Genomic DNA, 27423 nt, shown 5'->3' with positions numbered 1-27423 from the left:
TATAAGGCTATTAGAGCATTCTGAAACTTGAGGGCAGAATGTTCTAACAAATAAATCAAAGGCCTCATGGAGTACGAGGGGACTGAAATCCCCTTGAGCTCTGTGAGGCCTTTGTTCACAGCAACAGCTTTGAAGGACAACATTGGAATGAGAAGCCCAGAGCACTCCATTATTTTCAATGGAGATCTCAACATTACAATTTTCTAATGCTTATAAGTTAATTAAAAGATTGTAAAGATTACCAAAAAAGGTGCCCTGGAGCTACACTCTTCTATCCTGCAGCCGAATGTATCATGGTCTAGAACAAGGTTGTATAGGACTTGTCATCACTTGCCTATCATATTTTCAATGGATGTTGATTCTACATAAAGGCCTCTAGATAATAAAAAAGAACAGCATTCAAGTAGAACCTTTTTGATTCAATGAAGAGTGTGATCAAGTACTCAGGTAATCCATGTACTTTCAGCAGCAACTTGTCCTGAAAATATATGAGGCCATTATGGTTACTACCCTACTTTACGTGGACATTTTCTGTTCAGTACACCCATGGAAAGACTGACAGTCCTGAAAAGAAACAAGAAATGTCCTTCAAGTCCTGGTGAAAAACTTCCACCAGCGTAATAATTTTATTTGTTTTTCAAACAAACTCCTTCTTTGGGAGGTTGATGTTAAAACAAAATGCTTGTTGCATTGCTGCATGAAATATGGCGGCTGCTCAGCAGACTTGCAGTGCCTTCTTTTTTCAGTTTTTTATAGTTCCAGTTGCGTTACACAAGGACAAATTAATGCTTGTCCTACTTCGGCACGGGGATACTAAGTGATTTGTCCAGAATCACAGGAGATTGCGATGATGCCAGAACCTGGTTCCCTGATTCCAAAGTCAGAAGCTCTGACCGTTATGCCACAATCTCTCTTCTTCATCCTCTCCCCTTCAGAGGAGCCTTCATGGTGGTGGCTCCTTTGAAGGCATAGAGATCAAGGAAGCGCTTCACTTTAATCTGTTCACTAACAAGTTAGAAGTCAAAGTGTAAGACATGCAGCAGCCAGGATAATGTATAATTCAGCTTTGCATGTCATTCAAGGTTCTAATTCATTAGAGCCCAGTGTGAGCTCCAGCAGTATTGGATTCCAATAGGTGAGTGTTGTGTCTTTTCCCGACTATCTTCTTAGAGCTGCAATAGTCACAGTCTCCACTGTCACCCTTCTGAGGTCCCTAAGTCACAATTTTCAGCTTATATGCTGATGGCCAACTAATTTTTCCACCAACAGTAGTGCATAATGTATGTAAGTAGGTTGCAGCAAATTACATTGCTCATTTCTAGAAATGTTGGAGACATGCTGTAAAGCTCTCACCCCTTCTGGGTCCATGTGGTTTTTACCCAAGCTTGAATCCTTCTTAATGACTTCAGATCCACTGGCGTAATTGCCTGTATTCGCAGTTATATTTGTGTTACTGACTTCCACCCACACAATATTATTAAAGAGAGATGAATTATGTTTTTTAGAGGATGGTTGTTCTCTTAACTCCAAGTTAATCAGGCGGCACTCAGTACTGCTACAAGTGCAAGGCATTGTCCTTTCGAAAGAGCCTAATCCTGTCTCAGGTCAAAGAACCCACAAAGTGTACCACCAGTGAACAGTTGAAAAATCTGCGTAACTTTAGCCCCTCCCCAAATATGTTGCTCATCCTTGTCCAATATCACTAAACCCGGTAAGAGATCAGAATGGTCGTTGTGTCAAATATGCTCTCCTTGCATCCATTTTTCTAGAATGCTTTGGCCAACAAACTGATACCACCTGTAATTGTTTGGAGTTTCTGATTTTTTAGTATACCTTGCCGAACAATGTTGCCACTGTACCACCTTGATCTTGTGTTCTCCGCAGGTATCAGATTTCATCAGAGTCTGGAGTTTTAATCCATTTCGCTACCCACTGCAGCTGAGCAGCCAGAAAATACATTTTAAAATATGGGGCCAAAATTCACGCTCAGGAGATGCAGTCTGTGGCATGCTAGTCTGCATCTACAAACTCCTCATATTAAATTAATTAATGTCATATTCAGGTCTCTAAATACAGTGGGTACCAGGACCACAGATGCATTAAAAAAAAGTACCGAAGTCTGGTCAATTAAATAATGTTAATAAAACACCCCTCTACTTGCCCTTCACGTTCCTTCCATAGCCCAAGATACATTTCTATCCACAATATTGCCATTTCTGTGGTACACCTCAATGCAAAAGTATCCAATGGTATGGTCCCTACAGTCTATTGCTTTTGCGCTGTTACACAGCCCAATCGTTTTGAAATGGTCTCCCATCTGGACAATATTTGAACATCCATGAGTTTGGACATCAACCAGTCGAGTCCAACAGAAGCAACCTTCATGCATGCCATCTTTGTATGAGACATGGTTTAGTAATCATGCATTTTGTATTTGGCTCCAACATTTACCAATTGCTCTATTGCCGTGTTAGCCAAACTGTGGGTCACAGCTGATTTTTGGTGAGTCGGGAAAGTCGGAGAAATAAGTAAAGATGCCTTGAAAGTCTGTGATTATCTTGTCACTTTTGCCTTTCACTCAAATTCATAGGTCAAACGTCAGGCTGCTTTGTCCTTTGAATATGTGGACTGGAGTTTAAAGTGAATTATGTTACAATGCCGGGTGTTGTGTTTCGTAACACACAACAACATGTAAATACATGTAAAGGAAGTGTATTCATCCAATAGTTAGAAAAGCAAAAATGAGGCACTTTTTTGTAATTCTGAAGTGTGTTGGAAACAGAGTTTTCGAAACACTTGGTGATGCACAAAAGATATATATTTACAGAAACATGATTTCCACACATTATCATTTATGTGCTATATAGTTGTACTAGCAGCCCGTCCCGACCTTGTCCGGGAGCATTTAGGCTTCCCCTACCCCCGCCTGTCCCGACATTGCCCAGCAGCCCGTGCCCCCACCCGCCCCGCCAGCAGCCCGTGCCCCCGCCCGCCCCGTCCCCCGCCTGACCCCACCCCGATCATTGTTTTAGTAATTTCCTGTCCCCTGCCTGGCCTGACACCCGCCTGCCCCAACATTGTCCCCGGAGCATTACCTGAGCCGCAGGTCCTGATTTCACCGCTCCAATTTCCCGTCCCCTGCCTGGCCCGACACCCGCCTGCCACGACATTGTCCCCGGAGCCTTACCTGAGCCGCAGGTCCTCATTTCACTGCTCCTCGCGCCTCAGCCGCCGGTTCTCATTTCTCCGCTCCGCCGCTCTGCTCCTCACCGCCTGTCCGCCGCCGCTCCTCCCTGCTCCATGTCCGCCTCTCTGCTGCTCCTACCGCTGCTGGCCTCACGTAACCGCTCCTCCCCCGTGCCATGTCCGCCGCTCCTTGGACGCCTCTCCTCCCCGTGCTGACGTGAGCACGCACGTCACGGCCGGCGCTACTTGGGGGGGGGGACTACTTTTTAAAAAAATATAAATATTTTAAATAACGTTTTATTTTGTCAGTTATATAGCCTATAACCATCTACACACCCTGACGATTTCAACGGTGTATCGGGTGTGTAGATTGGCACTGTGGTTCCCGAGTTTACCCGCCTCAAAGCCTGAAAGATCTTACTTTATTATAGTAGTATAGATTAGTAAAATTTTACCTCCATTTCAATGGGAAATGTGCTGCTTGTAAATGACAGTGTGCCTACGCACAATGCTTTAATTATATTCAAAAATTGCCTCATCTCATGTCCATTAAAGGTAGGTGGGCCGCAAATGTTGTTGTTCTAAAAAGGTCTTCCACAGTACACCTTTCCAAATCCAAAAGTCCAGCTGAAAGAGGCCCAAGGGTTTGGTGGTCAAAGCAGGGCTGCATTTAAAATGACAGTAGGCAATACAGTAGTGCACGCTTGAGCAAATAAATCTGCTGGGCCTCTAACTCTCAATGCCCTACCACTAGCGGGATACAGGTAGGTTGTCATACCCATTGTAATTACACCTAATTACCACATACCTTTTACACAGCACACTAGCACTGGGTCTGGTTAGCAGAGCTAAGGGGACAGTCAGAATTAGTTAGCCCCAGAATCAGTTTAGGGGCTATGGGAAAAAGGATGACTTTCTCATATACATTAAAGAAAGTTGAGCTAGAAATTGTCTCCTGTTGGAGGGAAGAAAGGCTTGAAGCTGGGAAATGGCAATATTTTCTAACAATATCACTAATATTACAACCCAGTTTAGAGTAATGCTCACTGTGGCATCATGAGTGATAATGTACTTTAAAAGTGTGTCTGCTTAACCACATCAATGCTGATGGTATTCCCCTCCTGTGCTGAGATTTGTTGATTCCCATTGTTCATGACGAGCTGGGCTCGTCATGAGCGTGCGAGGAGGCTACCTCATGACGAGCCCAGCTCGTCATGAGCGTCGAAGGGGTTAATAGACAATACATTTCAGAAGTGATACTAAATGAGAAACCAAGATCCTAGAAACTAATCATAGAGGTAATAACTAAAGGCTGGAAATATATAGGATAATAGTCAAACATAGAATTTTAAGTGAATCTATGTGTGGCACACTATAGAGTTCATTGGTCATCAGTGTTTCAACTGAAGTAGTCTAAGAGAAAGAAATGGGAAGTGAAGCCATGTGAGTTCATGTCTTCTATGCTGTACTGCTTGACATTTCAGTTAAAATCTCTACTGTGCTCTTCCCACCAAACTCACTGGCACAGCCAGTAAAAGCATGACCCAAAATACCTATAACTGTTTTCTCTAACAATATTAGTAATGCAAATCTGTTTCCATGCATTTATACCTATTTATTCATTCATTATCCACACATAGATCAACTGTTGGAAATGGCCCTTTGCGCAGGGTCATCCACAAACGTTTTGCCTTTCCTCCTCCCATTTTTACTGATTTCGTTTTATTTTACTTTATGACTCTGGGCACTTTACCACCGCTAACCAGGTAAAATGGTAACATTAGCTACTCCATAACTGGCATATTTAATTTACCTACAAGTCCCTAGTAAAGTAAACTACATTAGAACTAGGTCCGCAAATTGAATGCTACTAGTGGGCCTGTATCACTGACTGTGCCACCCTCTTAAGAAGCCCTTTAAAAATATCAGGCCGGTAATTGCAGAGCCTGTGTGTGCAGTTTTGAACTGGCATATCGACCAGGCAAGTTAACCCTCCTCCCGTGCCCAAACCTTCACTTTTAACCGCATGCGTGAAGCCGCTTTTCCCGCGGTATGCGGCAATTTGCGAATTACCGCGTTACATGACGAGCTCAGCTCGTCATCAGCACACGGTAGGTAACGCTGATGACGAGCTGAGCTCGTCATCAGCATGGAAGGGGTTAATGCATATAAGTCATCCCTAAGGTAGGCCCTGGACAGACCAAGGGCAGGGTGCAATGCATTTAAAAAGAAGGACATGTACTTTCAAGTTTTCCATGTCCTGATAGTGAAAAACTCTTAAATTTGTTTTTCACTACTGCATGGCCTATCTCTGCCATTTTCAATTGGTATGGGGTGTGACTCCCAACGTTGGTGCGACTGGAATCAAAATGTGAAATAACAACTTATGGTGAAGTCTGATTTTAAATTATATTCTGAAAATGCCACTAGTATAAAGTTGGCATTTTCTTACTTTAGCTGATTAGTGCCTTTGGGAGGATAGGTGTGGCTGATGGGCCATCCACATCCTGGTGGGCCATTTGACTGATGGGCCATGTGACTGATGGGCCAGCCACATCCTGATGGGTCATTTTCTAGGCCGGATGGGAAGGAGGAGCTTGCACTTACACCTGAATAGGCTGTTTCCTGTTCCCACATAGAGGGATGCATATCCCCCCTGTAGTGAGTCTGAAGGCAGGGCAGGAAGGGCATGGACTCTGTGCACTTTATTTGAAGTCTCCCCACTTCAAAAACACAACTGGGTAAAAGTACTGGACCTTAGACACCCCTACATCGGTACACTTTTTGACCTGGGATGTTCTGACAGAAAGAAGGACTGCTGTGCTGTTAAAAGAACTGCCACTCTGCTGGACTGCTACTGTGCTGAACTCCTGCTCTGCTGTGCTAACTGGCTGCCAGCTGACCTCCTGGCTTGGGATTGAGAAGGGCTGTACCTGCATCTCTTCAACCCAGAAGCAAAGCGACTCCAAGGGCTTGCTGACTTGCCTCCTGTTTTGAAGTCTCAGGGATATCAAAAACTTTCAATTCACCCTGCTACAGCACATGAACTCTGCCATCTGTGGGTCTTGCCCTGCCAAGTGGTTCCAATTCAGTCCTGGGCCCTAAGAAGTGGATATAAAGTGTCAACTGCGCGGCTCATTGCCTCCATCCCAGACACATCTTTGCTTGTGCACAGCTCAGAGCCATTACATCACCTTCATCCTAAGGATCGCCGACGACGCATTGCCTCCTCTGCTCCACTCATCGCTCTCGTCGCAAACAAAGTACTTTGTAGCGGGCCAAGGCTGGTCCCTGTATCAGACCCATACTCCATCGCAGTCGGCCTGAACTTTTGGATTTGACCCCGTCTAGCACAACAAGACCTCCCCTGTTGGCGATTAAGGTTTTTAAGCACTAGATTTCTGTTTATTCATTAAAAATTCATAACTCTTGTTATACTTATTGAATATTTGCCGTTTTGGTCTTGTTTTGTTCATTACATTAAGCTCTAATTATCTAGCCTGGTGTGGAGTCTTCTGTTGTGTTTATATCGTGTTACTGTATTAAGTGTTGCACAAATATTTTACACATTGCTACTTAAGTTAGGCCTTATGGCTCTCTGCCAAGCTACCAGAGGGCGAATGCAGATTCATTTAGGATGTGTTTGAGACTTAATCTGACTAGGATTGTGATTCTTGGTTGGACAGTGTGCATACCACTGCCAACCAGAAACCCCATTTTTAACACCAACATAGGGATCTTGGCATTAAGGAACTAGTCTAGGGGTGTGTCCTGTTTGATCGAAAAAGAGATGCATTTTTAAAGCTCGCCTAAACCTCAGGTGCAAGGAAATACTTTTAATGCAGTAGGGAACATTGTCCTAGAGCTGGTGTCTTAGATATAACAACCCAAGGCCTCCAGCTCTAGAACGTCTAAATCGTGGAAGGTGAACACCCTTTGAGTGTTAAGGCACGCATATCTTCCTGGAGAATAAAAAGAGAAGTAAAATGAAAGCTGGAATTTTATTGAGTTTTATGGCACTGTGCAGCAGAGTGTCTTAAACTGAACAAGCTGTCTTACAGGTAGCCAATTTAGTTTCCTCCCCACCAGATATCAGCATCTTCGTTGAGTAGCATAATTTCCGATAAATAAATGGAGCTTTTGAATAAATGAACGCAATTAATAGATTTTTCCTCTAGAATAAAATTTGCACGCAACTAATTGGCATACTAACTCTAATAATATAGCATCATTTACAAATATTTGTCACACTCAGATCTGCTACTAATAACCCTGAGCTCAAGGTAATATCATGCTACATATCCCGAAAGAGCTTCAACGTCTCATGGGGGGGAGTAAGCGCTATATAAATCTACAATACCATATAACATAATGCAATGTCCTTAAACTAATTCAGAGTCTTTAGCAGGTAAAATGTTGGAGCACTTCTTTGAAATGTTCTTGTTTATCACCCCAAGAATAGGCGAAGAGCATGTCTAAGCTCAAATACTGAAGTGAAACAGTTTCAGCAAAGCCTCATGGCACTGTTCACCCCCTCGCACGATCACCTATTAAATATCTGTGTTCATGAATATATAATTGATTTATTTAACCTAGCTGAAGACTGTAAGACGGACATCAACACGTTTCCCGGGGACTGTATGTGTGTCCAGAAGATCAACACACGGTACTTACTGCATTTTTCAATCTCTTTTTGTTTACCTGTAGACAGAGATGTGTGTGTACAGAGTAGTGTTGTTCAACACACTTGGATGCTCCCAATGTTCTGTGTTTGTATAGTAGATTGTAGACATGACTGAAATGAGGTCTTATTTTTAAAGAATTTAAATTGGAAGCAGGTTGCATGCTTTATTTTCCCCTTGCAAGTATATCTTGCTAATAACATGTTTTCTAATTCAGTGGGGGTGATTGAAGAGAAAATATTTTGAAGTGATTCTCTTTTTCGTTATTTTTGCAGCTTCTATTCTACGCTCTTTGCCTTCAGTCAGGTGGTTCGCCAAAGGACCGCTTGGAAGTCGTGAATATCTTCTGTTCCCGTGTCACCTCGTATTCTGATTTTAAGCAACACCCGCTGTGATTTGGCGCGTAAGACTGCATAGTTTAAATCTGTGTTCTACTTTAAACATGGTCAATGTCAGTAAATCAAGCCTCGTTTGTGATTTCATGTTCAGTAAATCATACGCTCCATCACGTTTATCCTTGTTGTGTTTTCATTTGGTTTGAATGTTGCGTTAACATGAAAAGTCTCAAGTTAAAAGTTGTGATTGGCTGTTTCTTGTTCACGTTGTCTGCCGCTTATTGTCAGCATTGGAATATGATTTGCATGTTTCATATTTCTAAGTGCAAAGATGCATTCCATATTTCTTTTCTTTCTAAGTTAGGAAGCTGTGCTCCTTCTAAGTGTTTTTAGTGTGGAGTAGCTCTGGAATTCTAATGGCTGGAATTGGCCGGAGTTCCATCTTTCCAATATTTGTGTTTCACAGCAACAGCCGTGAACAAAGGTCTTAGGGACCCGAGTGGATTTCCATCCCCTGGGGCTCTCGGAGGCATTTCTTTTACTTATTAGAACACTCATCCCTGAGGGAGTGGAATGTTCTGATGGCCTTATGGCCCACCGTGGCTGGGCTATAACGCCATTAAAAGCCCGCTTCCATGTTAAAGGCCCTTCCCCTCGCCTTTGCCGGGGCCTTAACACTGGAGCAGGCCTTTAAATGCCGGTGACTTTAAAGTTATATAGAATACCCAGCTCACGTCCTTTCCACAAAAGAGCTTGAGCACGGTCTGGTTTATAATTTCAGATACACCTGAGAAATTCACTGCTAACCCCATATTTAAAACGAATACATTTCTAGCTTTTCTGATGCATGCTGTCAGAGAGCTTCACAAATACATTTAAATCCCTGCATAGGTAAGTACAGTTAATGGAATTGCCTTTCTTTCATAGATTACTTGGAGAAATGCATATTTTCATTAATCATAGTAATAAGCACATGTAGGCCTGGATTTACTAACACTTTGTGCCTGGTTTGCGTTGATTCAAAGTGCTGTGGTTGTATTTACTTTCCAATGAAAATCTTGATTTCTGTTAGTAAGTTGGTGATAATACTACTTCACATTACTTTGTGTCCAGGTGCCATTCCCAAGGTGGTTATGGGCATTCCCATGCAACTACTAATGGGTTTTGATGCAAACTCTATCTATTGACAGTGGTAGACACACATCTGCATAAAAGGCAGGTATAATGGTTGAGCACGTTTTAAAACTGTCCACATTTGTCCAACGTTGCACGTTGGTGCACCGTGCAGCATAGATACAAATTGAGAACATTATTAAAGTATAATTTTTGTACTCAAAGAGTTCCCTTCCAGTGCAAAACCTATGCTTTTCAGATGACACGCACCCATCCACCATGGTGCAAGTGTCTTAATGCAGTAACTTTTTTTGTTATGGAATTGTGAGTTAGTGTGATTGATTTTGTGTATGAGGCAATGAATAAATAAATATGTGAGTTACAGTCAACGGATGCGTAAATGAGTGAGCATGTGGAAAAGATGAGCAATTAGTGTACGTGTGTAGCAGTGCAGGGATGTACGGCTGAATTAACAGGTGAGTGGTTGATGAATAAATCAATGAATAAATAGATGAACGAGTGGTGGGAGTTTGTGGAAGGTTAAATTGGTAACTAGTTGTAGTAATGCATGGAGGGGGGAATAAATGTGTAGAATTATTTGCACATTCTGAAGGACTAAAAGTCTAGCACAATACGCAAAATATGTTAAAGGCAGAAATGCGAAAGTATACATACTGGAATGTGGTGGACAACAAAACTATCCATAACCTGTAAACATAAGGACAACAAAAAAGGGAAAACAACCTTTCATATGCAAAAAAAGATGACTACCTCGTCAATGAAATAGACGATAAGTGTTCACCCTTCACCTCTATGAGAGAGCAACACACAACATCCTAGTGTGCAACCACCATGAACCTTCTGCCCCTTGTTTGAGTAATCTACTGTAACCTACTTTGTGGATTTCCTTACCTGATGTGATGCGGAGGGAGAAGCTGTTCCCCAACTTTCGTAAGCAATTAAAAACCTGTTTTTTTTAACAACACTGCTAATTCAGATGTTTTCGAGTTTCTGTTATGGCTTGCGCTGGGAAACCCTTGTTGGGTAGCTGTGCGCATTATAAAATAAATTAACATAACATAACATATGCTTTTCAGTTTTCTGGTCTAGTCACAATTCCTCATTCATGGAAGCTGTTTCTCATCCATTTTGAACATCGGCAAAGTAGAGCATCTCAAGATGTAGTTATACAACAAAGACAAGAAACGAGTAGGAGAGAACATGATTATAATGGATTTCAAGCAACCAGACTACAAGGTGCAACACACATTGGCACTACTTCTCATCTGCAAACTGTATGTTAAGCAACTCAAAATTTATCTGTGTTTTAGTCTGACCACATTTTATTCTTTGGAGCAACCATAACCATCTTGTTCACTGTCAAACATGATGGTGGAAACAGATATTGAAGTCATTATGTGCAAAATATTTGGTGAAGATTTTTCCATACTCTACACATAAGAACTATTACATTATACCTCTTAAGCTGTAAAGCCTCTGTGATCCCACCTTCAATCAGCATCCATACCACAGTTGCTTTTAATATATAGAGAATGAGTGCAAAAGAGTGGGATAGGAGAGATTGACTATATTGTGCCCAATCACGCCGATATCTAAAAATGCAAGAAAATGTCACCTTGAAAGCAGACCCCAAAACCCTCATTGTAGATTTCTAAACTAGCCCAAAATACAAATTGTATCATGACTGACATCTTGCTGCTTCACAACATGCAAGACTGACAATGTGCATTCTAATATAAACATACTCTAAAAAATACATAGGAAATCAAAGGGGGCATGGTCTAGATGTTACATCCTATAAGGTTATTATCATGGTTCGGGCCAATGACATGAACATCCTTTCATTTTAGGGATCTTCCAGCACCTTGTAAAGGGTAGGGGCCATATGTATCAAGCTAAATAGCATTCGCCAAGGCAGAAATTCGGCGAATTTCAGCCTTTGCAATTGCTAATTTGCTAAATGGTATGTATGTAACATTTTTGCTGCAAAATAAAGAATCGCAAGGGTGCAGCAGGGTGTTCTTGAGACACCCCTGCACCCTTGAAAATATTCCTAATTTGCGATTAGCAAATTGCTAATCGCAAATTTCCCCTTCATTCCTATGGGCCTCCTGGCCCATAGAAATGATTGGGTAATTTGCGATTTGCAATTTGCTAATCGCAAATTAGGAATGTTAAGGAATCGCTATAAAAAAGCGATTTTTTACATACATACCGTTTTGCGAATTCTAAATAGCGATTCCTTAAAAATCGCTATTTAGAATTCGCAAAACGGAACTATGATACATATGGCCCCAAATATCGTATCCTTGAAGCCCCTCATCTGACCCTTTTGCTATCTCATCATACCAAGCAACTGTTTTCAATGTGGCTGTCTAACTTACCCATCTTTCTCCTTCAGCAATTCAGACCCATCAGATCCTCTGTCCCTACATCAGCCATCCGCACAACATCTATACCTAAGTATTTGCCTCATTAATACATTATCATTCCTGAAGCACACATAGGACACTAATGGACTCCGGTCAGAAAATGACTATTACCAGAGGGAATTTACCAGATTAGGCAGAGTGATAAATCCATCAAAGGCCACCATGGGCTGCAAGATTTCCCCAAAAGAGAAAGAAAAACAAAAGGGTGCGAAGTTTCTCTAGTCTACACTACCAACCTGACCTCCATAGATATTTATTACACATCTTATCCTTCCTCCGGGCACATTGCCAAAACCTCTGTAATCATATACTGTCCCCTAGACTAAGGGGACAACCCAACCTATCTAGCAGAATTCCTAGATAGGACATTTCACCAACAGGCTACAGCCAACAAAATACTGCTCATATGACACTTCAATCTGTGAATTGCAGGCCTAACTCAAAAACTAACGCTGCTTTCATTGAGAACATGCAGGCCCTCAGCTTAAGTGCAGACATGAGAACCTAACACACTCTGAAAGGTATACACTCAAACTTGTATTTACTCACTACATCAGAGCATCAAATTATGTAATGCATCAAAAAATCTGATAACATTTTCATTTCTGTGAATTCATCGAATTAGGTGTACAAACCCAGTTATCATAATAGTGCAAAAAACACAATCCCAAACAGGCCTGTTAGAAACGTATACAATGATAAGCTTGAGCCATCCCATAATGCGGATAAAATCATCCTCTTTAATTTAACAGAGTCGGAACCCATAAACAGACACTTTTATCAAAACGTATCATCTGCCTTTGTCGATCTTGAAACTGCTAATAACACTAGACTATGCAAAACAGGTATCAAAGCAGTCAATGGTTTTTCCAATTTACAGGATCACTCATCTATTTTCCCGTCCTGACACCATTGTTATAGCAAGCTTGCACCCCATTCTAGCCCATGGAAGCTCATCAGCCGTTGAGTGTGGCTACCTACATGCTTTGAACTCAGGACTCCGGACGTGACTCCAAGGGGCAGTTTACTGGCAACCTGTTTGAGCTACAGAGACACAGAAGAGTTCCAAAGGCCCTTTCCCTGCAACCGTCGAGCTGAGCAGACCAAGTGGATCTGCCCCGTACCCTGCTGGTGGCCTCTGATGTAGTAAGTCCTAATCCTCAACTTGTGCCCTCCACCCCAAGATCTGGGACTTAGAAATATTTGCAAGCATTTTGTTTGGAGAACTGATTGAGGCCATGGTCACCCTGGAAGCCCCCAATGTCAAATTGCTGGTCATCCTAAGCTTGCTGCTTTGCCCCGCTGATGAAGTTCTGACTTTCAGAAAATTTGAAGTTCAAATGTAGAAGGCTACACTGAGATGTTAAGGCTATTCTGAGAAAGGACTGTGGACCTCGCCTGCTTGGAGCTATCCTGCATTTGTCATTGACTGCACTGCTACCCTGCACCACAGCAATCTGCCGTCGTTGAGCCTCGCTTGGCTCTAGGTAGCTTTATGTAGCAATGAGGTAACCCGAAAGACCACTGAATCCGAGTAAAATGTGATACAAAAGGTAATGTCACAGTGGTAACCTATTATAATGCATAAAGAGAACCAGAAAGGTCTAAGTTATCTAATCAAAGTCGGACACCACCATTAGATAAGTTCAAAATTGGATGTGATTTAATTTCATCACAATATTGAAGTAGATCAAAACATACGGTACAATGTATTTCACATTTTATTTAATACTAAATCACTTCTTACAAATCCTTCCCATGGACTCATCATTCCACCCTGTGTGCACCTGTCTTCAAAAAAATGTAAATGTGAAAAAAATCGTACCCTATGTTTTGATCTATTTCAATATTGTGATGAAATTAAATCACATACATTTTTGTACTAATCTAATGGTGGTGTCCGACTTTGATTAGATAACGTAGACCATATATGGTTCTCTTTATGCATTAAAATTGGTTACCACTGTGACATTACCTTTTGTACCACATTGCTCTAGGTAGCAGCTAGTTGACAACCACTTTCAGAAGGAACTTTTCACCAGGACGAACCTAGTTAATGGATCTGAACAGCGATCCATTGCGGTTGGCCTTATCCTTTGAGTTGAACCCAGTCTTGTGTGCTCGAAGAATCCGCGGTTGGCCCTTTGTGTTTTTTACCACTATTTTTTATTTGGATTTTCTAAATTCATATCTATGGTTCTGCTTATTAGATTTTTGTTGTTTTGAGGTTTTGTTATTTATTCAAATTTACTCCATTTCTCTAAACTGTTTTTGTATTTTTCTCATGTTGTATTTTCACCTTATATACTAGTGGTGGATGCATACTTCACAATTTGACTCTAGTTTAAGCCTTACTGCTAATGTGCCGAACTACATGAGGCCTAAGCACAGGCTTATTCGGTGACTTTGGTGGATCACCCTGACAAGGATTGTGATACTCATTTGAGGTAGTCTCTCTACCCCTCGCAACTAATCCCCTACATTTTTGCAAAGCCAATTTATAATTGCTGAATGTTATTGTTAGTTTGTATACTTTACACACTAGGGAACTGCGGTCCAGTGCCCAGTGTATGTGCTCTGACCCCTTAAAGCATGTTGATATTGGTGTACTCCTAATTGGCATATTATCTTACCAGTAAGTCCACAGTGTATGGTGCAAAGCATATCCAGGGCCTGTAGTTTAAAATGTCACTAGTGAACAGCAGCACCTATTGTGCCTTCAACTATAGTTACAATGTAAACATGGCCTCTGGTCTACCAATGTTGACTGAATGTAGCAGTTTAAAAACTGCAAATCAACCTGTCAAAAATATCCTTTTTCGATATATCAGATCCTTTCTTTTAAATATTATTTATGAAACCCATATGTAAGACCTACGGCCCATAGTCATATTACATGATGGTATTTTAAGGTAGGACTTGTAGAAATGTAATGTAACACATGTCCTTTCATTGACTGCCCCCAAAAAGCTTTTTTGACTATAGCAAAGCTGGCTTTTCCTTAGAAAAACACTAGGATATTTTACTAAATGTAATAATGCTGTCTCTGTATAGGAAACATCTACTTCAAAGACTATTTTTAATAAGCTATCAATAACAATAATCATACAATAGATAATATTGTCTCAGGCAGACAAACATTTTGAAATTCTTTTTTAATTGAGAGATTTCCTTTTTCCCAGAGGACAATATCCGCTGTACAAGTGGCCAATAGGTCTTTGCAGGCCCAGGATTTCTGACATTTTGCATTATGCTTGATACATGAAATTCCCAATTAAGACATTATACCATGCCATGTAAATGCAAGACTGCTCTGGCAAAAATCCTATTGTGAAAGCATCGGAACTATGAAGATGAACATAACGTGAACAGCTGTTATTAATGGCACTTGTGTTGTTTACATTTTTTCCGTGTAAAATGCGTTGTTGTGTCCAAAATGGGTTCACTGATAGTATATCGATGGTAAAAACATTGATGCGAAAAAAATAAAGATAGTAAAAATATCAATATCAACTCCCTACACTTAAACAGGTAAGTACAAAAATATTCAATCAAAAATATCAAAGTTAAACACAAAGATATAAAATATATTGATTACAAAATATAAATAAAATAATATATATTAAAACTTAAAAATATTAATATTATCTTCAACAAAATTAATTGAATGTAATATACATTTTACCTAAATATAAAAACCAAATGAATTAACAAAATATAAACACGCAAACATAATAATTTATATATATATATATATATATATATATATATATATATATAGTTTAAAATAATTTATTAACTATTATCTTATTTAATTTTTAAACTTTTAAATTATATAAAAATAATATATATATATATATATATGTATATCAATAATTTAAAAATAAAAAACATGCTATAATTAATTAAAACATTAAACTATTAAAACAAAAATGAAACATACATTTTGCAACACAATAAATACAACAGTAGGGAAAATATTAGATATCGAAACAATTAAATTTATTATTCCAACTGCAATAAGTACAATAGTAGCTTAAGTGTTGGATAGCAGAGGGGTAAAATGTACCATTCCCACTCCATTGAGTGCAAAAGTAGGGTAAATGTTGGATAGTATAAGAATTAAATTTACTATTCCAACTCCAGTGATTGCAACAATAGGGAAAATGTTGCCTAGGAGAGTGTTAAAAATTACTATTCCTACTCCAGTGAGTGCAACAGTAGGGAAAGTATTGGATAGCGAAGAGGTAAAAATTACTATTCCAACTTCAGTGAGTGCAAAAGTAGGGAAAGTGCTGGATAGCGGAATTGTAAAACTTACTATTCCCACTTCAAAGAGTGCAACGGTAGTGAAAATGCTGGATAGCGGAGGGGTAAAAATTACTATTTCCACTACAGTGAGTGCAACAGTAGGGAAAGTATTGTATAGCGGAGGGGTAAAAATTACTATTCCCACTCCAGTGAGTGCAACAGTAGAGAAAGTATCGGATAGCAGAAAATCAAACATTACTACTAACATTAAAACAATAAAAAAAATCTTAAAAATGAACAATATTTTAAGAATATACAATTAAATATATTAAACATATATGTTAATTACATATAACAAAATCCTACAAATATGATATCAAAAAAGATTGATAATACATTCATAAACAATATTTATTTAAAAGAAACACATATTCACCAATAAACAAATTATTAAAAACATTATTTTTTATTTTGTATTTCCTACCCTATAACACCACACCAATAAAAGAAGACATCAACCTTTTTTATTGACATTTAATTCCATAATTAACATAATCATTTAATTTAAAATATAATAATAATAAAGAAAGATAATAAACATTCATTAAGTACACATACTTTCACACTATAATATCCACAACATACACCTAAAATTAATTACACAATTATGAATATTAATTACTAATTAATTAATTTAAATTAATTAACAAATAATTAATAATTCCTCAATAAAAAATAAATTACTTCACACCCTTCACACTATTTATACCTATAAGCATCGCAGCAGACACCTAAAATTAATTACACAATTACCATCAGTAATTACTAATTAATTAATTTAAATTAATTAACAACTAATAAATAATTATTCAATAAAAAAATACATTACTTCCCACCCTTCACACCATTTACACCTTTGAAAACCAGAAAACACACCTAAAACTAATTACACAATTACCATAATTAATTACTAATTTAAATATTAATTAACAACTAGTTATTAAACAATTATTAATACCTTAATTTACACATTTAACACTATAACATCACAAGTAAACCAATATTAATAAATAAAAAATATTCAATAAATGTTATATAATCAAATTACTTCCCTCCCCTATAAACCCACAACCAGCTACGGAACTAAAAACGCAAATGTCAAATAAAAACAAATTAATAACTACTATAAAAAATCAACCAAATTTATATAATTAAATTACTTCCCATGCTATTACCCTATAAACCCACAACCCGCTACAGAACTAAAAATTCAATTAAAAATAATTGATAACTACTAAAATGTTAACACATATTATAAAAATACAAAAAATTCTTATACGAAACAACAAACATCACACACATTAAATATATACTAAAATACATAACATTAATAAAAAAATCAATATTTTTAATAACTATATTTTTACAAATGATATTAAACACTTCGATATTTTAAAAATCGATATAACTTACCTAAAATGTATATTCTTAACCACAAGGATTTTACTGCCGATATTCCTAACCCACAATAGTTTTACCTCAATATTCTTTCTCTGCACCTCCAAAATGGACACAAAGATACAGTTTGCATGAGAATATAGTGCTAAAAGCCAGATTTACATTTCCTTCTGAGGCATACCATCAAGGGCAGAATAGCCGATTTAGCAGCACTTTTTGCCGCTAAAGTGGCGATATTCTTATTGTCCTATTACAAAGAGGCGCTAACATGCATCAGCGCATGTTAGTCGCCGATTTCGTAAAGCATCTCATGGCAGCGATAGATATCGCTATTGAGATGCAAAGTAGGCGTTCCCTCCTAAGACAACATGTGAAATGCTTGCAAAACCGACATCGCTGTATCAACAACGCTGCCCCTGAACAGCGAAGCGATAACAAAACGCTCGCTAAGCCCCCATTATTGCATCATTCTAACGCCTGAAAAAAACCTGACTCAGCAGTATTGCCTATGGGAGGTGAATTGTGTGGTTAGGTACACAGTTCCCTATTAACAAGTATTTCATTAGCGCTGTGAAATCATCGCAGGATTTCACACGCTAATGATGATTATCGCAGTCTATCGCTGGATTGCACTTCACCGGTTAGCAAATCGTTGCTAATACGCCGCTAACACAGCGATGTAATTCAGCAATAGAGGGGGATAATGAAAAACGCGCTGAGAGCGTTTTGCGATATTTATCACAGTTTGTAGATAATGTGCCCCTCAATTTCGAATAATTTCTCAAAAGCTGCTCTATCTCAACTGAATGCATTTAATATTGACCTGCTGTAAGCTTTTTATTGACATTCAATAGTGAATTTAAAAATTGTACCCTACGGTCTACCCTATAGCTGCTGAACATGCAAGGATATGTGTACTACTACATTTGTTTTGCCCAATTCAGCTGATTGTCTACATCATTGTTACTCACCAGAGTTAGTTGGAAACCAGGCACGTAGATATATTTTAATAGTGCAAAGTTTACTTCATAGCATAATTGCTGTACTACAGTGGTATTTTTTGCATATTAAGACTAAAGCGAGTGGTCATCTACTTAGCTTCTGCCTTAAAAGATAGAGATCACTATTAATGTGCATAGACATTTGGGGCCAGATGTAGGAAGCGAATAGCGATCGCAAATGCCAAAATGTGCTGAATTTCAGCCTTTGCGATCGCCATTTGGCTTTAAGCAATGTAGGTAAGATTAATCCTACTTGCAAAATAAGGAATCTCAAAAATTGTGAATCCCTATTTTGTGATTGCATTTAAGGAATCGCAAATTGTGATTCCTTAAATGCAATGAAAGTAGCACTTTAGCCTTAAGTAATCGCTAAATACCACCAACTTCAAGTTGGTGATAATTAGCTTTTTCCTATAAAAAAGCACTTTTATTCTTTTAAAAGTGCCATGTGGCACACATTCATGACCTTAGGGCATGTATGTGTGCCACATGTGCACACATGCACATTTCAGGGGTGCAACAGGGTGTCCTTTTGGAACCCTTGTACCCCTGAAATTGCATCCGCAATGTCCGAGTGCCTCTTAGTTACTCGCAAATTTGCTTGCGCAAATCCTATTTAGGAGGCCCATAGGAATGAATGGGATGGTATTCCTTGATTGCGAATCTCAATTCGCGATTCGCAATTAAAGAATATTAAGGAATCGAAAATATTTTTGCGATTCCTACCTACATTCAATTTAGCGAGTCCTAATAGCGATTTGGTAAAAATCGCTATTAAGGACTCGCCAGATTGAATTAACCTACATCTGGCCCTTGGTGCTCAATTTGCACTTTTGCTCTCACAACTTCACAATCATGTTTTCACCATAAGGTACGTGTTTATGCATTTCACTCCTCTCTCTAATGCAGCTAATATTCTTCGTTGCTTTGTTATCCTGCCATACTGTTTGTCTCCCTCTTGTTCATTGTAGCTTTAAAGGATGCAAAGAACAACGTAATCATGCATGCACTATGCCTTGTACTGCTACATATATTTAAGATTGTTCATTGCCTTTTTGCTACCTTGATTGCCATCTTAAAATTAATTTCAACAAATAACTTCTATTTATTTACCATACCCTTACAGAGAAGGAAATTACGGCGGAAACATTTATGGAGAAGTTGGACAATGGTGCTCTGCTCTGTAAGCTAGCTGAGACATTGCAAGAGAAATTTAAAGAGAACAACATTGAGAACAGCAAATATGACAAGGTAAGGAAAACTTACGTTGTGCTGATATAATAGGTATTGTTGTGCTGTACTGCTTTAGTCTGATATGTACTGAAGCCGGAATACTGCAAACTTCTGTGAACTTAGAAATCCAAATATTTACAAAGAAATGTTGCTTGGCGTTTAATGACACTGGACCTGAACAGTATAATGTCTCACTATGTACATTAAAAATCGTATTCAACTATCATAACAATCTACATTCTCTCATGCTGATCCGACAGTGGCGATTTAGCAATTTACTGATTATACAGAAGTTATCTCCAATTTCTAAGATACTCAGGGGCATATGTACAATGGAAGTGGTGGAGTGAGGCGTCAGCCTTCCTGGTTTAACGCCTCACTCTGCCACATCAGAAACGCAGGGCTGCATTTCCCCCTCTGCTGGCACTACACTTAGCAGCCTAGTGCTAATGCAGGCACCCTTGTACCATAGTGTAAGGGTGTCTCCCTGCAGGGAAAGATTGTTTATGTGCAGGAAGATCCCTTCCTGCACATAAACAATCTTTAAATGCTGCTTTGTAATTTCTGTGTGTCCTGTGTTATCCAGCACACACAAAAGTTCCAAAATGGCATTTTACAAAATTGACTGTTTATGTGCTGAAAGGGAGACCTACCCGTACATAAACAATCACTGGCCTTTTGCTGTTTTTCTTGTGTGCTGCACAATGCAGCACGTATGAAAACAGCAAAAACGAGTAGAAATTAAACATTCCTCTTCGTTGCTCCATGGTAAGACCTGATCTTAATTCATTGCCCCTTTCACGCTAAGTATAGCGTGAAAGCGTGCTTCATTTACAGGCAGCGTTAAGCCACTTTAAGTAAATAGGGCGAGGCCCCTATTGCCATCACGTCACTGAAATCACGTTGTGATGGCGATAGGGGCTTGTTAATATGCCCGTCACTCTTCGAGAGGTCTGATCTCCAAGATAAATCAACAGGTCTGTGCTAACACTGTTTGGAATGTGTCTCCATCCTATTTATATGAAAACATATTGCAAACTGTTTCCAGTGAATACGTTCAGGATGAAGGTCTTTAGGAAGAGAGTGGTCGGCATGCATCTTACATTATGTCTGTCTGCACTTTCTCGTCTCCACCGTGTGTTGCGGAAGAGGCAGAGCTCAAAATCAAGGTGTACATCTGATTGACATTGATGGTAGTTTATTGGAGTGTTATGATTTTTAATCGACTCGTCACTTCCTAAGGCAGGTGGCTAAGAGCAGGGTGGAAAGTTTTCTTGCATCATAGATGGTTACTTGAACAAGCCTAGCATTATGCCTTGTATGGCTGCATACAAAATGGTGCTGCTACACTCCCCTGATCATCTCCAGGGTGAAAAACATACAAGGAGTGACATTGACAAAGATTGTGAGGAAATATTTATCGCGCAAATAGCAACGTTAAAGATAATGCATTGGTTCCTGAGCATTTAGGCTACTGACACTTGCAGATGCGCAGTGACAACTGGAAAGTGGCTTCCGGGAATGAACTTTGCCTAGCACTATTTTTGCTGTCCTAAAGGGGAATAATGGAAACAGGTGTGGATAGCAAGGCATGGCATACAGAAATATGACGTTGCGTGATACTTTAAGAGGGAAATGTGCATATCTTTTCCTTAATGTGGTAGCTGGTCATAATGTTGTCTGACTCCAGAATGCTCGGCAAATATAATGTAAACTGACAATATGTAAGGTTTTATAATGAAAACTGGCTATGATGTAGCAACTTGACTTTGTGGCAACTTGTCATGATGTTTTCACATGATGCAATGACAACTGTATATGGTGTGCTAACTGGCCATAATGAAAACTGACTGATAGCAATTAGTTTTGATGTGATAGGTAGGCAAATTTTAATTTGGCTACAGTATAGTTTGTGGTTATGCCAGTGGTATGCTGATTTATCATTATGGTTTCTGCTCATGCTATGGTGAATCGCATAATGGCGATTGATCATGTGACAACTGGGTTTTGTGGGAAATAGGCCTGATATGCAAGATGGGCATAATTGAAAGTGGCCCTGTGCCTCTGGCTGTCCATAAGTGAAAATAAAGGACATTGGTTTCAATGTGATGTGTTATGTGCGCATAATTGAAACTGTAATTGATATACAAACTGATCCAACAAAAACCGGACTACTGTGTGCAAAATGATTAAAATCACAGCTGGCAATGATGTGCTGGATGGGTATAATGAGAACTGATTGTCCTAGGTGGGGATAATGATAAATATTCTAGAACATTTGTGTCATCACCATGCTTATATTTCATAACTCTGACCAGCTTATATTATGTCAATGACTACATGGTATCATTTAGCTACAAACATTGTCAGAAAGAGGCCCTTCATAACCTAATAAACATGCTCTACTTTTGGTACAACACAGGTCTCAGAAAACTCTGTTCTACCTCTGGTAGCAATGGCACAAGCAGAAGGCAGTTTTCTGGATAAATGCATGCTACATTTAACGACTATCAATAATTTTAAAGTAAAGAGCAAAACTTAATTTTATTAATATTCTCAAACCCATGTAGAACAACAGAGCTGTTATGAGCAAAAAGACTAAAAATCATTAACACTGGATAATCTGAATCAGAGAACTACATTTTTTAAGTTTTGCAGCAGGGGCCTAGTCCTAGGCTCAGAACTATGAAAGACCCTTAAAGTTGGATATGTATTGTTGAGCTCTGCCGAATTATTGGTTTTGGAATCAAAAGCTCCAAGTGAGACGAAGCTGAATTTTGTTGCTACCTAGGTCGCTTCATCCCTGGGATAGATTTGCCGCCTCGCTGTCGTCCAGTTTTTCTACCGTTGTACTTATCCTTTTTACAAACCCTTGAGCAACAGCAAGGCTGGAACGTGTTACCAGGAATTGCTCCACAATGCTGCAGGGTCCTGCTGAACCCGTCGTTTTGAGTGAAATAAAAGGCTCTGATTAGCACTGACCTGGTTTTCTTGCTTGCCTTGGATGCAACATTCCTGGGCAATCCTAAACATCTTATAATAGTTCTCTCGTGGAGGAAAAATAACTAAGTCCCTCTTTTCTCTAACTATTGCAAAAATTCCTACGGGTTACTTCTGGAGATCTCATGTCCATAGGGTAGTTGTCTAGGCACCAGGTCTCTCTCTAAACAGGGCTCCTGCACAGCCTAAGCCTCTGTAAGCAGCTGTGCCTTTAGCAGTACGATTACAGAGCATACATTGTGCGGTCCCATGCGGACAGGGATACGTCCGGGAGCATAATGGCCTGGCACCTCCAGGAGGAGAACAGGGGGCACACAATACTCCAGGTTCTGGACCCCTTTGGATTGGGATGTGTTTTCACAGGTAAAGGTTGATGGGATGTTCACCCAGTATTATCGCAAATTATATATAGTGGGTGCTGTAGTCGTAGAGGCAGACCTATAGCAGTATAAGGCAGATTCCTCCCCCACTACCCTGAATCCCGAGACCACGGAGCGAATATGTGCCGCCAGTACTTTCCTGGAGTTGAGGGGTGCGATTAAGAAGTTGTCAAGGGGCAAGTGTTCTGGGTCGAACGGGTCCCCCATTGAGTTCTTTCCAGTAGCAACCAGTGTTTGCTACCAGTGGCGGGGCAGGCGGTGTCTTAGGGGGGGCATAGGAGTTGCAAAGGGAGGGGGAAATTAAAAAAAAATATATTTTTTTTTAAAATACCTTCATCCGACCATATTCCGCTGCTTGCTCCTCTGCTCCTGCCTCTTCTTCAGGCACAGGCTCCCCGACTGCCCTGCCCAGCTCCAACCCCAGCAATGCAGCTGGGTTTGGAGAGAGCTACACTGCACATGACGGTTTGGTTGGCCTTAGATGGCTGGCCAGACCGTCATGTGCAGTAAAGGGAGTGCACACACCTCTCCCCTCAGTGTTGTCACCGCCAAAGGCCTGCCCCCAAGGTGACAGGAAAGGAGAAATAAAATGAGTGTTGTTTTATTTTTCCTTACCTGACGTTTTTGGGGTGGGGGGAAACAATGCTACTCTGACATAGCGGATGAGCCACCGCTGGTTCTTTCTCACCCATGCAGCAGCACTTGGGCCTAAGTTGACAGACATCTTTAATGGGGTGCTGGTGAAGGGTCTGCTCAAACCTTCCCTGTGTGATGCTGTGATGGTGTCCTTACCAAAGAAAGACATGGATCTGGGACTGATAGACTCCTACTGCCCCCTATCAATGCTCAAAGTAGATTACAAAATCCTGAGCTAGATTCTGTTGAACCAAATTTTATCCGATGTTGGTATGCTGATACCAGACAGGGTTTGTCCCTACTTGTAGGTACTATGCCCAATATACACCAACTGATCCAAGTTTTGGATATGTATGTGCACCTCCTGCAGGACTCCCTAGTGGTGTCAGTAGACAATCCAAAAGGCTTGTGATTCCTTCCACTGGGACTTCCTCTGTGCCACAATGATTGGGATGAGCTTTGGGCCCCAATTTGTTTGGACACAGCTGTTATATACCAAACCGGCGGCGAGGGTCCGGACAGTGTCAGTGACATCGGATTCCTACCCTATCAAGCAGGGCACATGGCAGGGTTGCCCGCTCTCCCCGCTACTGGTTGCTCTGGTTATAGAGCCCTTCACGCTGACTGTACAGCAGGGAAGGCATTATAGGGGGCTGCAGCTTGCAGCGGATAGTCTGTATATCTTTCTGTATGAGGACATTGTGCTTTTGTATATGCGTGTGGAGGACCTCGACCTGGAAGGGGCAGTTGTGGTCTTCTCTACATTTGGGGAGACGTCGGGCCTCTTGGTCAACTGGCATAAACCCACTACCCGAGAAACCATGGACCACTCGGGTCACAGCGATGCTGTGATGGGAGTGGACTACCAATAGATACCTGGGTGTGGTGATGTATGAAACTGTGAATCTGCATTTTAAGCATAATTATGACAGGGCTCTCTCTGTGCTGCAATGCTCAGTTACCTTTTGGAGTACCCTTCCTCTTTCGGTGAGTGGCTGGATAGCGGTCACAAAGATTATGATATTGCAGCACTTTCTTTACTTGTTTGCTGTGCTGTCATTGGAACTGCCTGTGGTTTTCGTTTGGAAACGGGATGGCATCTTCCTGACTCTATATTGGGGCTCATCTAGCTGACGAGTGGCCTTATGAAAGCAGCAGCTTCCTTTGGATGCGAGGGGAATGGCGACCAAGGACTTTGAATTCTACTACCTTGCAGCACAGTTTCAGTGGTTGGCAAGGTGGTTCTCCCATTTATTGGACGTGCTAGGACATGGAGAATGCAGCATGCCCTCTCAGGATCTTTTAACCCAGATATTGCTGAAACCAACGCCCTTGTCAATGGTATATAGTGAGAATATACAGTTTGGAACAGCGAGGCGTGTTTGGGCCAGGACACTGCAAGGGACATACACAAGAGCCCCCCCATTACCTCAGAGCACTCCCCTGGCTGATCGCAAAATATTAGCCTGCACAGGGGAGCTGGGTGGGGCTGCACACGTGGACCGAAGCAGGATTTACCATATTGGGCCATATGTATACAGGGGGGAACTCACCCCCTTCTTGGAACTGCAATAATCTCATGACCTTCCGGTTAGGCCTTGACGGGTAAGGTGCATGCTTGGTGGGGTTCGCGGTCTACGTAACCTCCAGAACACAAATGCCTCTATTACTTCTTCCTCAGGGGAAGATGAGGGAATTACCCTCCTTTATTGGGCGCATTTGGAGGGAGCTTGGGCAGACCTGACTCCACCACATCAGTGATGGGTTGTTGCTTGAACATGAAATACCTTGAAAAAGCAAGAGTCAAGAGGTTTTTGGCAAGACAGGAACTGTTCATTTAATTAAACAATGAGGCCGGGAGCACAGTCACAGGCCTGAGGGCTATATAAATTGGCAATCAGTTTAACAAAGACTTTTATACAGTTCATTTAATGCAATAAAATGTTTCCAGCAATTGTTTTTTGGAGCTATAGATTAAGGTTTTGGATGAGGAATACATGTGGACCTCGAACTTGTATGGACAAAATTTCGGCCAGTAGGTAATGTGTCCAGATGTCCGGCAGGCGGAGTGTGTGATCACTGTGTGTAATGTGTCTTGTTTGTCTAATTGTTTCTAACTTCATGTGGCATGTGACTTTATGGTGTTTTGGAAACGCGTGCACCCCTTCAGCCATGTGTGCGTTACTGGGGCCAATCTCCCTGGACTATTGTGGTGTTGCTGCGCCTATCTATGGGATCGATCTGGGATTTCCTGTTCGCGCATGTATCTGCTGGCTACCTGCCACCCCACCTGTGATTTGTCAATCAGTGACCTCAGACCTAGTTCTCAGGGCCTGCCTAAATATGTATTTCTGAGTCGGGTCGATATGAAGTTCACAACGGGTGAATTTGTCAATAAAAATATGTTTTTTTTAAAAACTTTAATGTATCGTTATTCATACTGACATTGACATGTTCAACATTAACAGAGTGACAGACCTCGGGCCCTCTTTTGATGCTGTAGCCTGGTAGAGGACATTGGCTTTCACCCCTAAAGTATCACGCAATGCCCAGTATAAATGGATTCAGTCTTACTTTCTATATAGAGCATATCTTACCCCACAGTGTTTTCCTGACAAGTTTCCCGAGCATCTTTGAAATGCTCCCGCTGCCCCATAGATTATGACTTCATCGACATGGTGTGGGGCTGTTCTGTGCTTACCCACTATTGGGACATGGTTTTACAGGTTGTCAGTGGAGCTACGGACAGATATTTTGAATGCACCTCATAGTTGGGCCTCCTGGGTCTTCTCAACCGCAGGACTGTTCATAAGGTCACAGATAGACTCACAGATCTGGCACTAATTCCGGGTCATATAATGTCATTAACTGGGTGGACTGCTAGAGTTACGCTATCCAGAGGGAGGAAGATAGATGGGTGCATAGAATACCAATCCTGCAGGCATGGAATACAGTGTTTTCTGGCTTGCACTAACCTAGACCCCCAGGGAAAGATTGTGGTGACCTTACCTCGTCAGCGCCGGTTCGCTCCACCCGCCGCGTGGCCCACCCTGAGTGTGTCCGGTCTCCCCTGCCGCCGCCACTGCCAGTAATTGTATTTTGCTTCTTTGTTGTGCCAGTATCTCTTTTACGCGTCCACTGTTGTGCCCCTGATTCTATTTTTGTGCTTCTACCGCCGTTCTCTCCCGCTGTTCCACCCCGCTCCCTGCTCCCCCGCGGCCCCACCCCCGTTTCGTTCTGTTCACCGCACCGCTCCCCTCCCCACTCGCCACCCCGCTCCCGCCTCCCAGCTGCTCCTCCCTCCCACTGGATACTTAAGGAGGTGTCCGCGAGGCGGAAAGCTGTGACCCGACCTGACATCGTCAGCGCCGGTTCGCTCCACCCGCCGCATGGCCCACCGTGAGTGTGCCCGGTCTCCCCTGCCGCCGCCACTGCCAGTAATTGTATTTTGCTTCTTTGTTGTACCAGTATCTCTTTTGCGCGTCCACTGTTGTGCCCCTGATTTGTTTTCATTGCTTCCACTGTTGTGCCCCTGATGTGTTTGTCGTTGCTTCCACTGTTGTGCCCCTGATTTGTTTTCATTTGCTTCCACTGTTGTGCTCCTGATTTGTTTGTCGTTGCTTCCACTGTTGTGCCCCTGATTCTATTTTTGTGCTTCTACCGCCGTTCTCTCCCGCTGTTCCACCCCGCTCCCC

At 41.0% G+C, this 27423-nt stretch overlaps 1 protein-coding gene across 1 annotated transcript in view; it reads left to right on the top strand.

Moving 5' to 3' along the window:
- GAS2 (growth arrest specific 2) overlaps positions 1-27423 on the top strand; it is a 766676-nt gene that overhangs the window by 196298 nt on the left and 542955 nt on the right. The window contains exon 3 of the mRNA XM_078684661.1: positions 19606-19730. Within this exon, the coding sequence (XP_078540787.1) occupies positions 19606-19730 (125 nt within the window). The remainder of the gene's footprint in view (positions 1-19605; positions 19731-27423) is intronic.

This window comes from Lissotriton helveticus, chromosome 3_2 (genome assembly GCF_964261635.1).
Source record: "Lissotriton helveticus chromosome 3_2, aLisHel1.1, whole genome shotgun sequence".
Taxonomy (NCBI): Eukaryota; Metazoa; Chordata; class Amphibia; order Caudata; family Salamandridae; genus Lissotriton; species Lissotriton helveticus.
The sequence above is the reverse complement of the archived record's forward strand: the minus strand, read 5'-3'. Positions and strand labels throughout refer to the sequence as shown.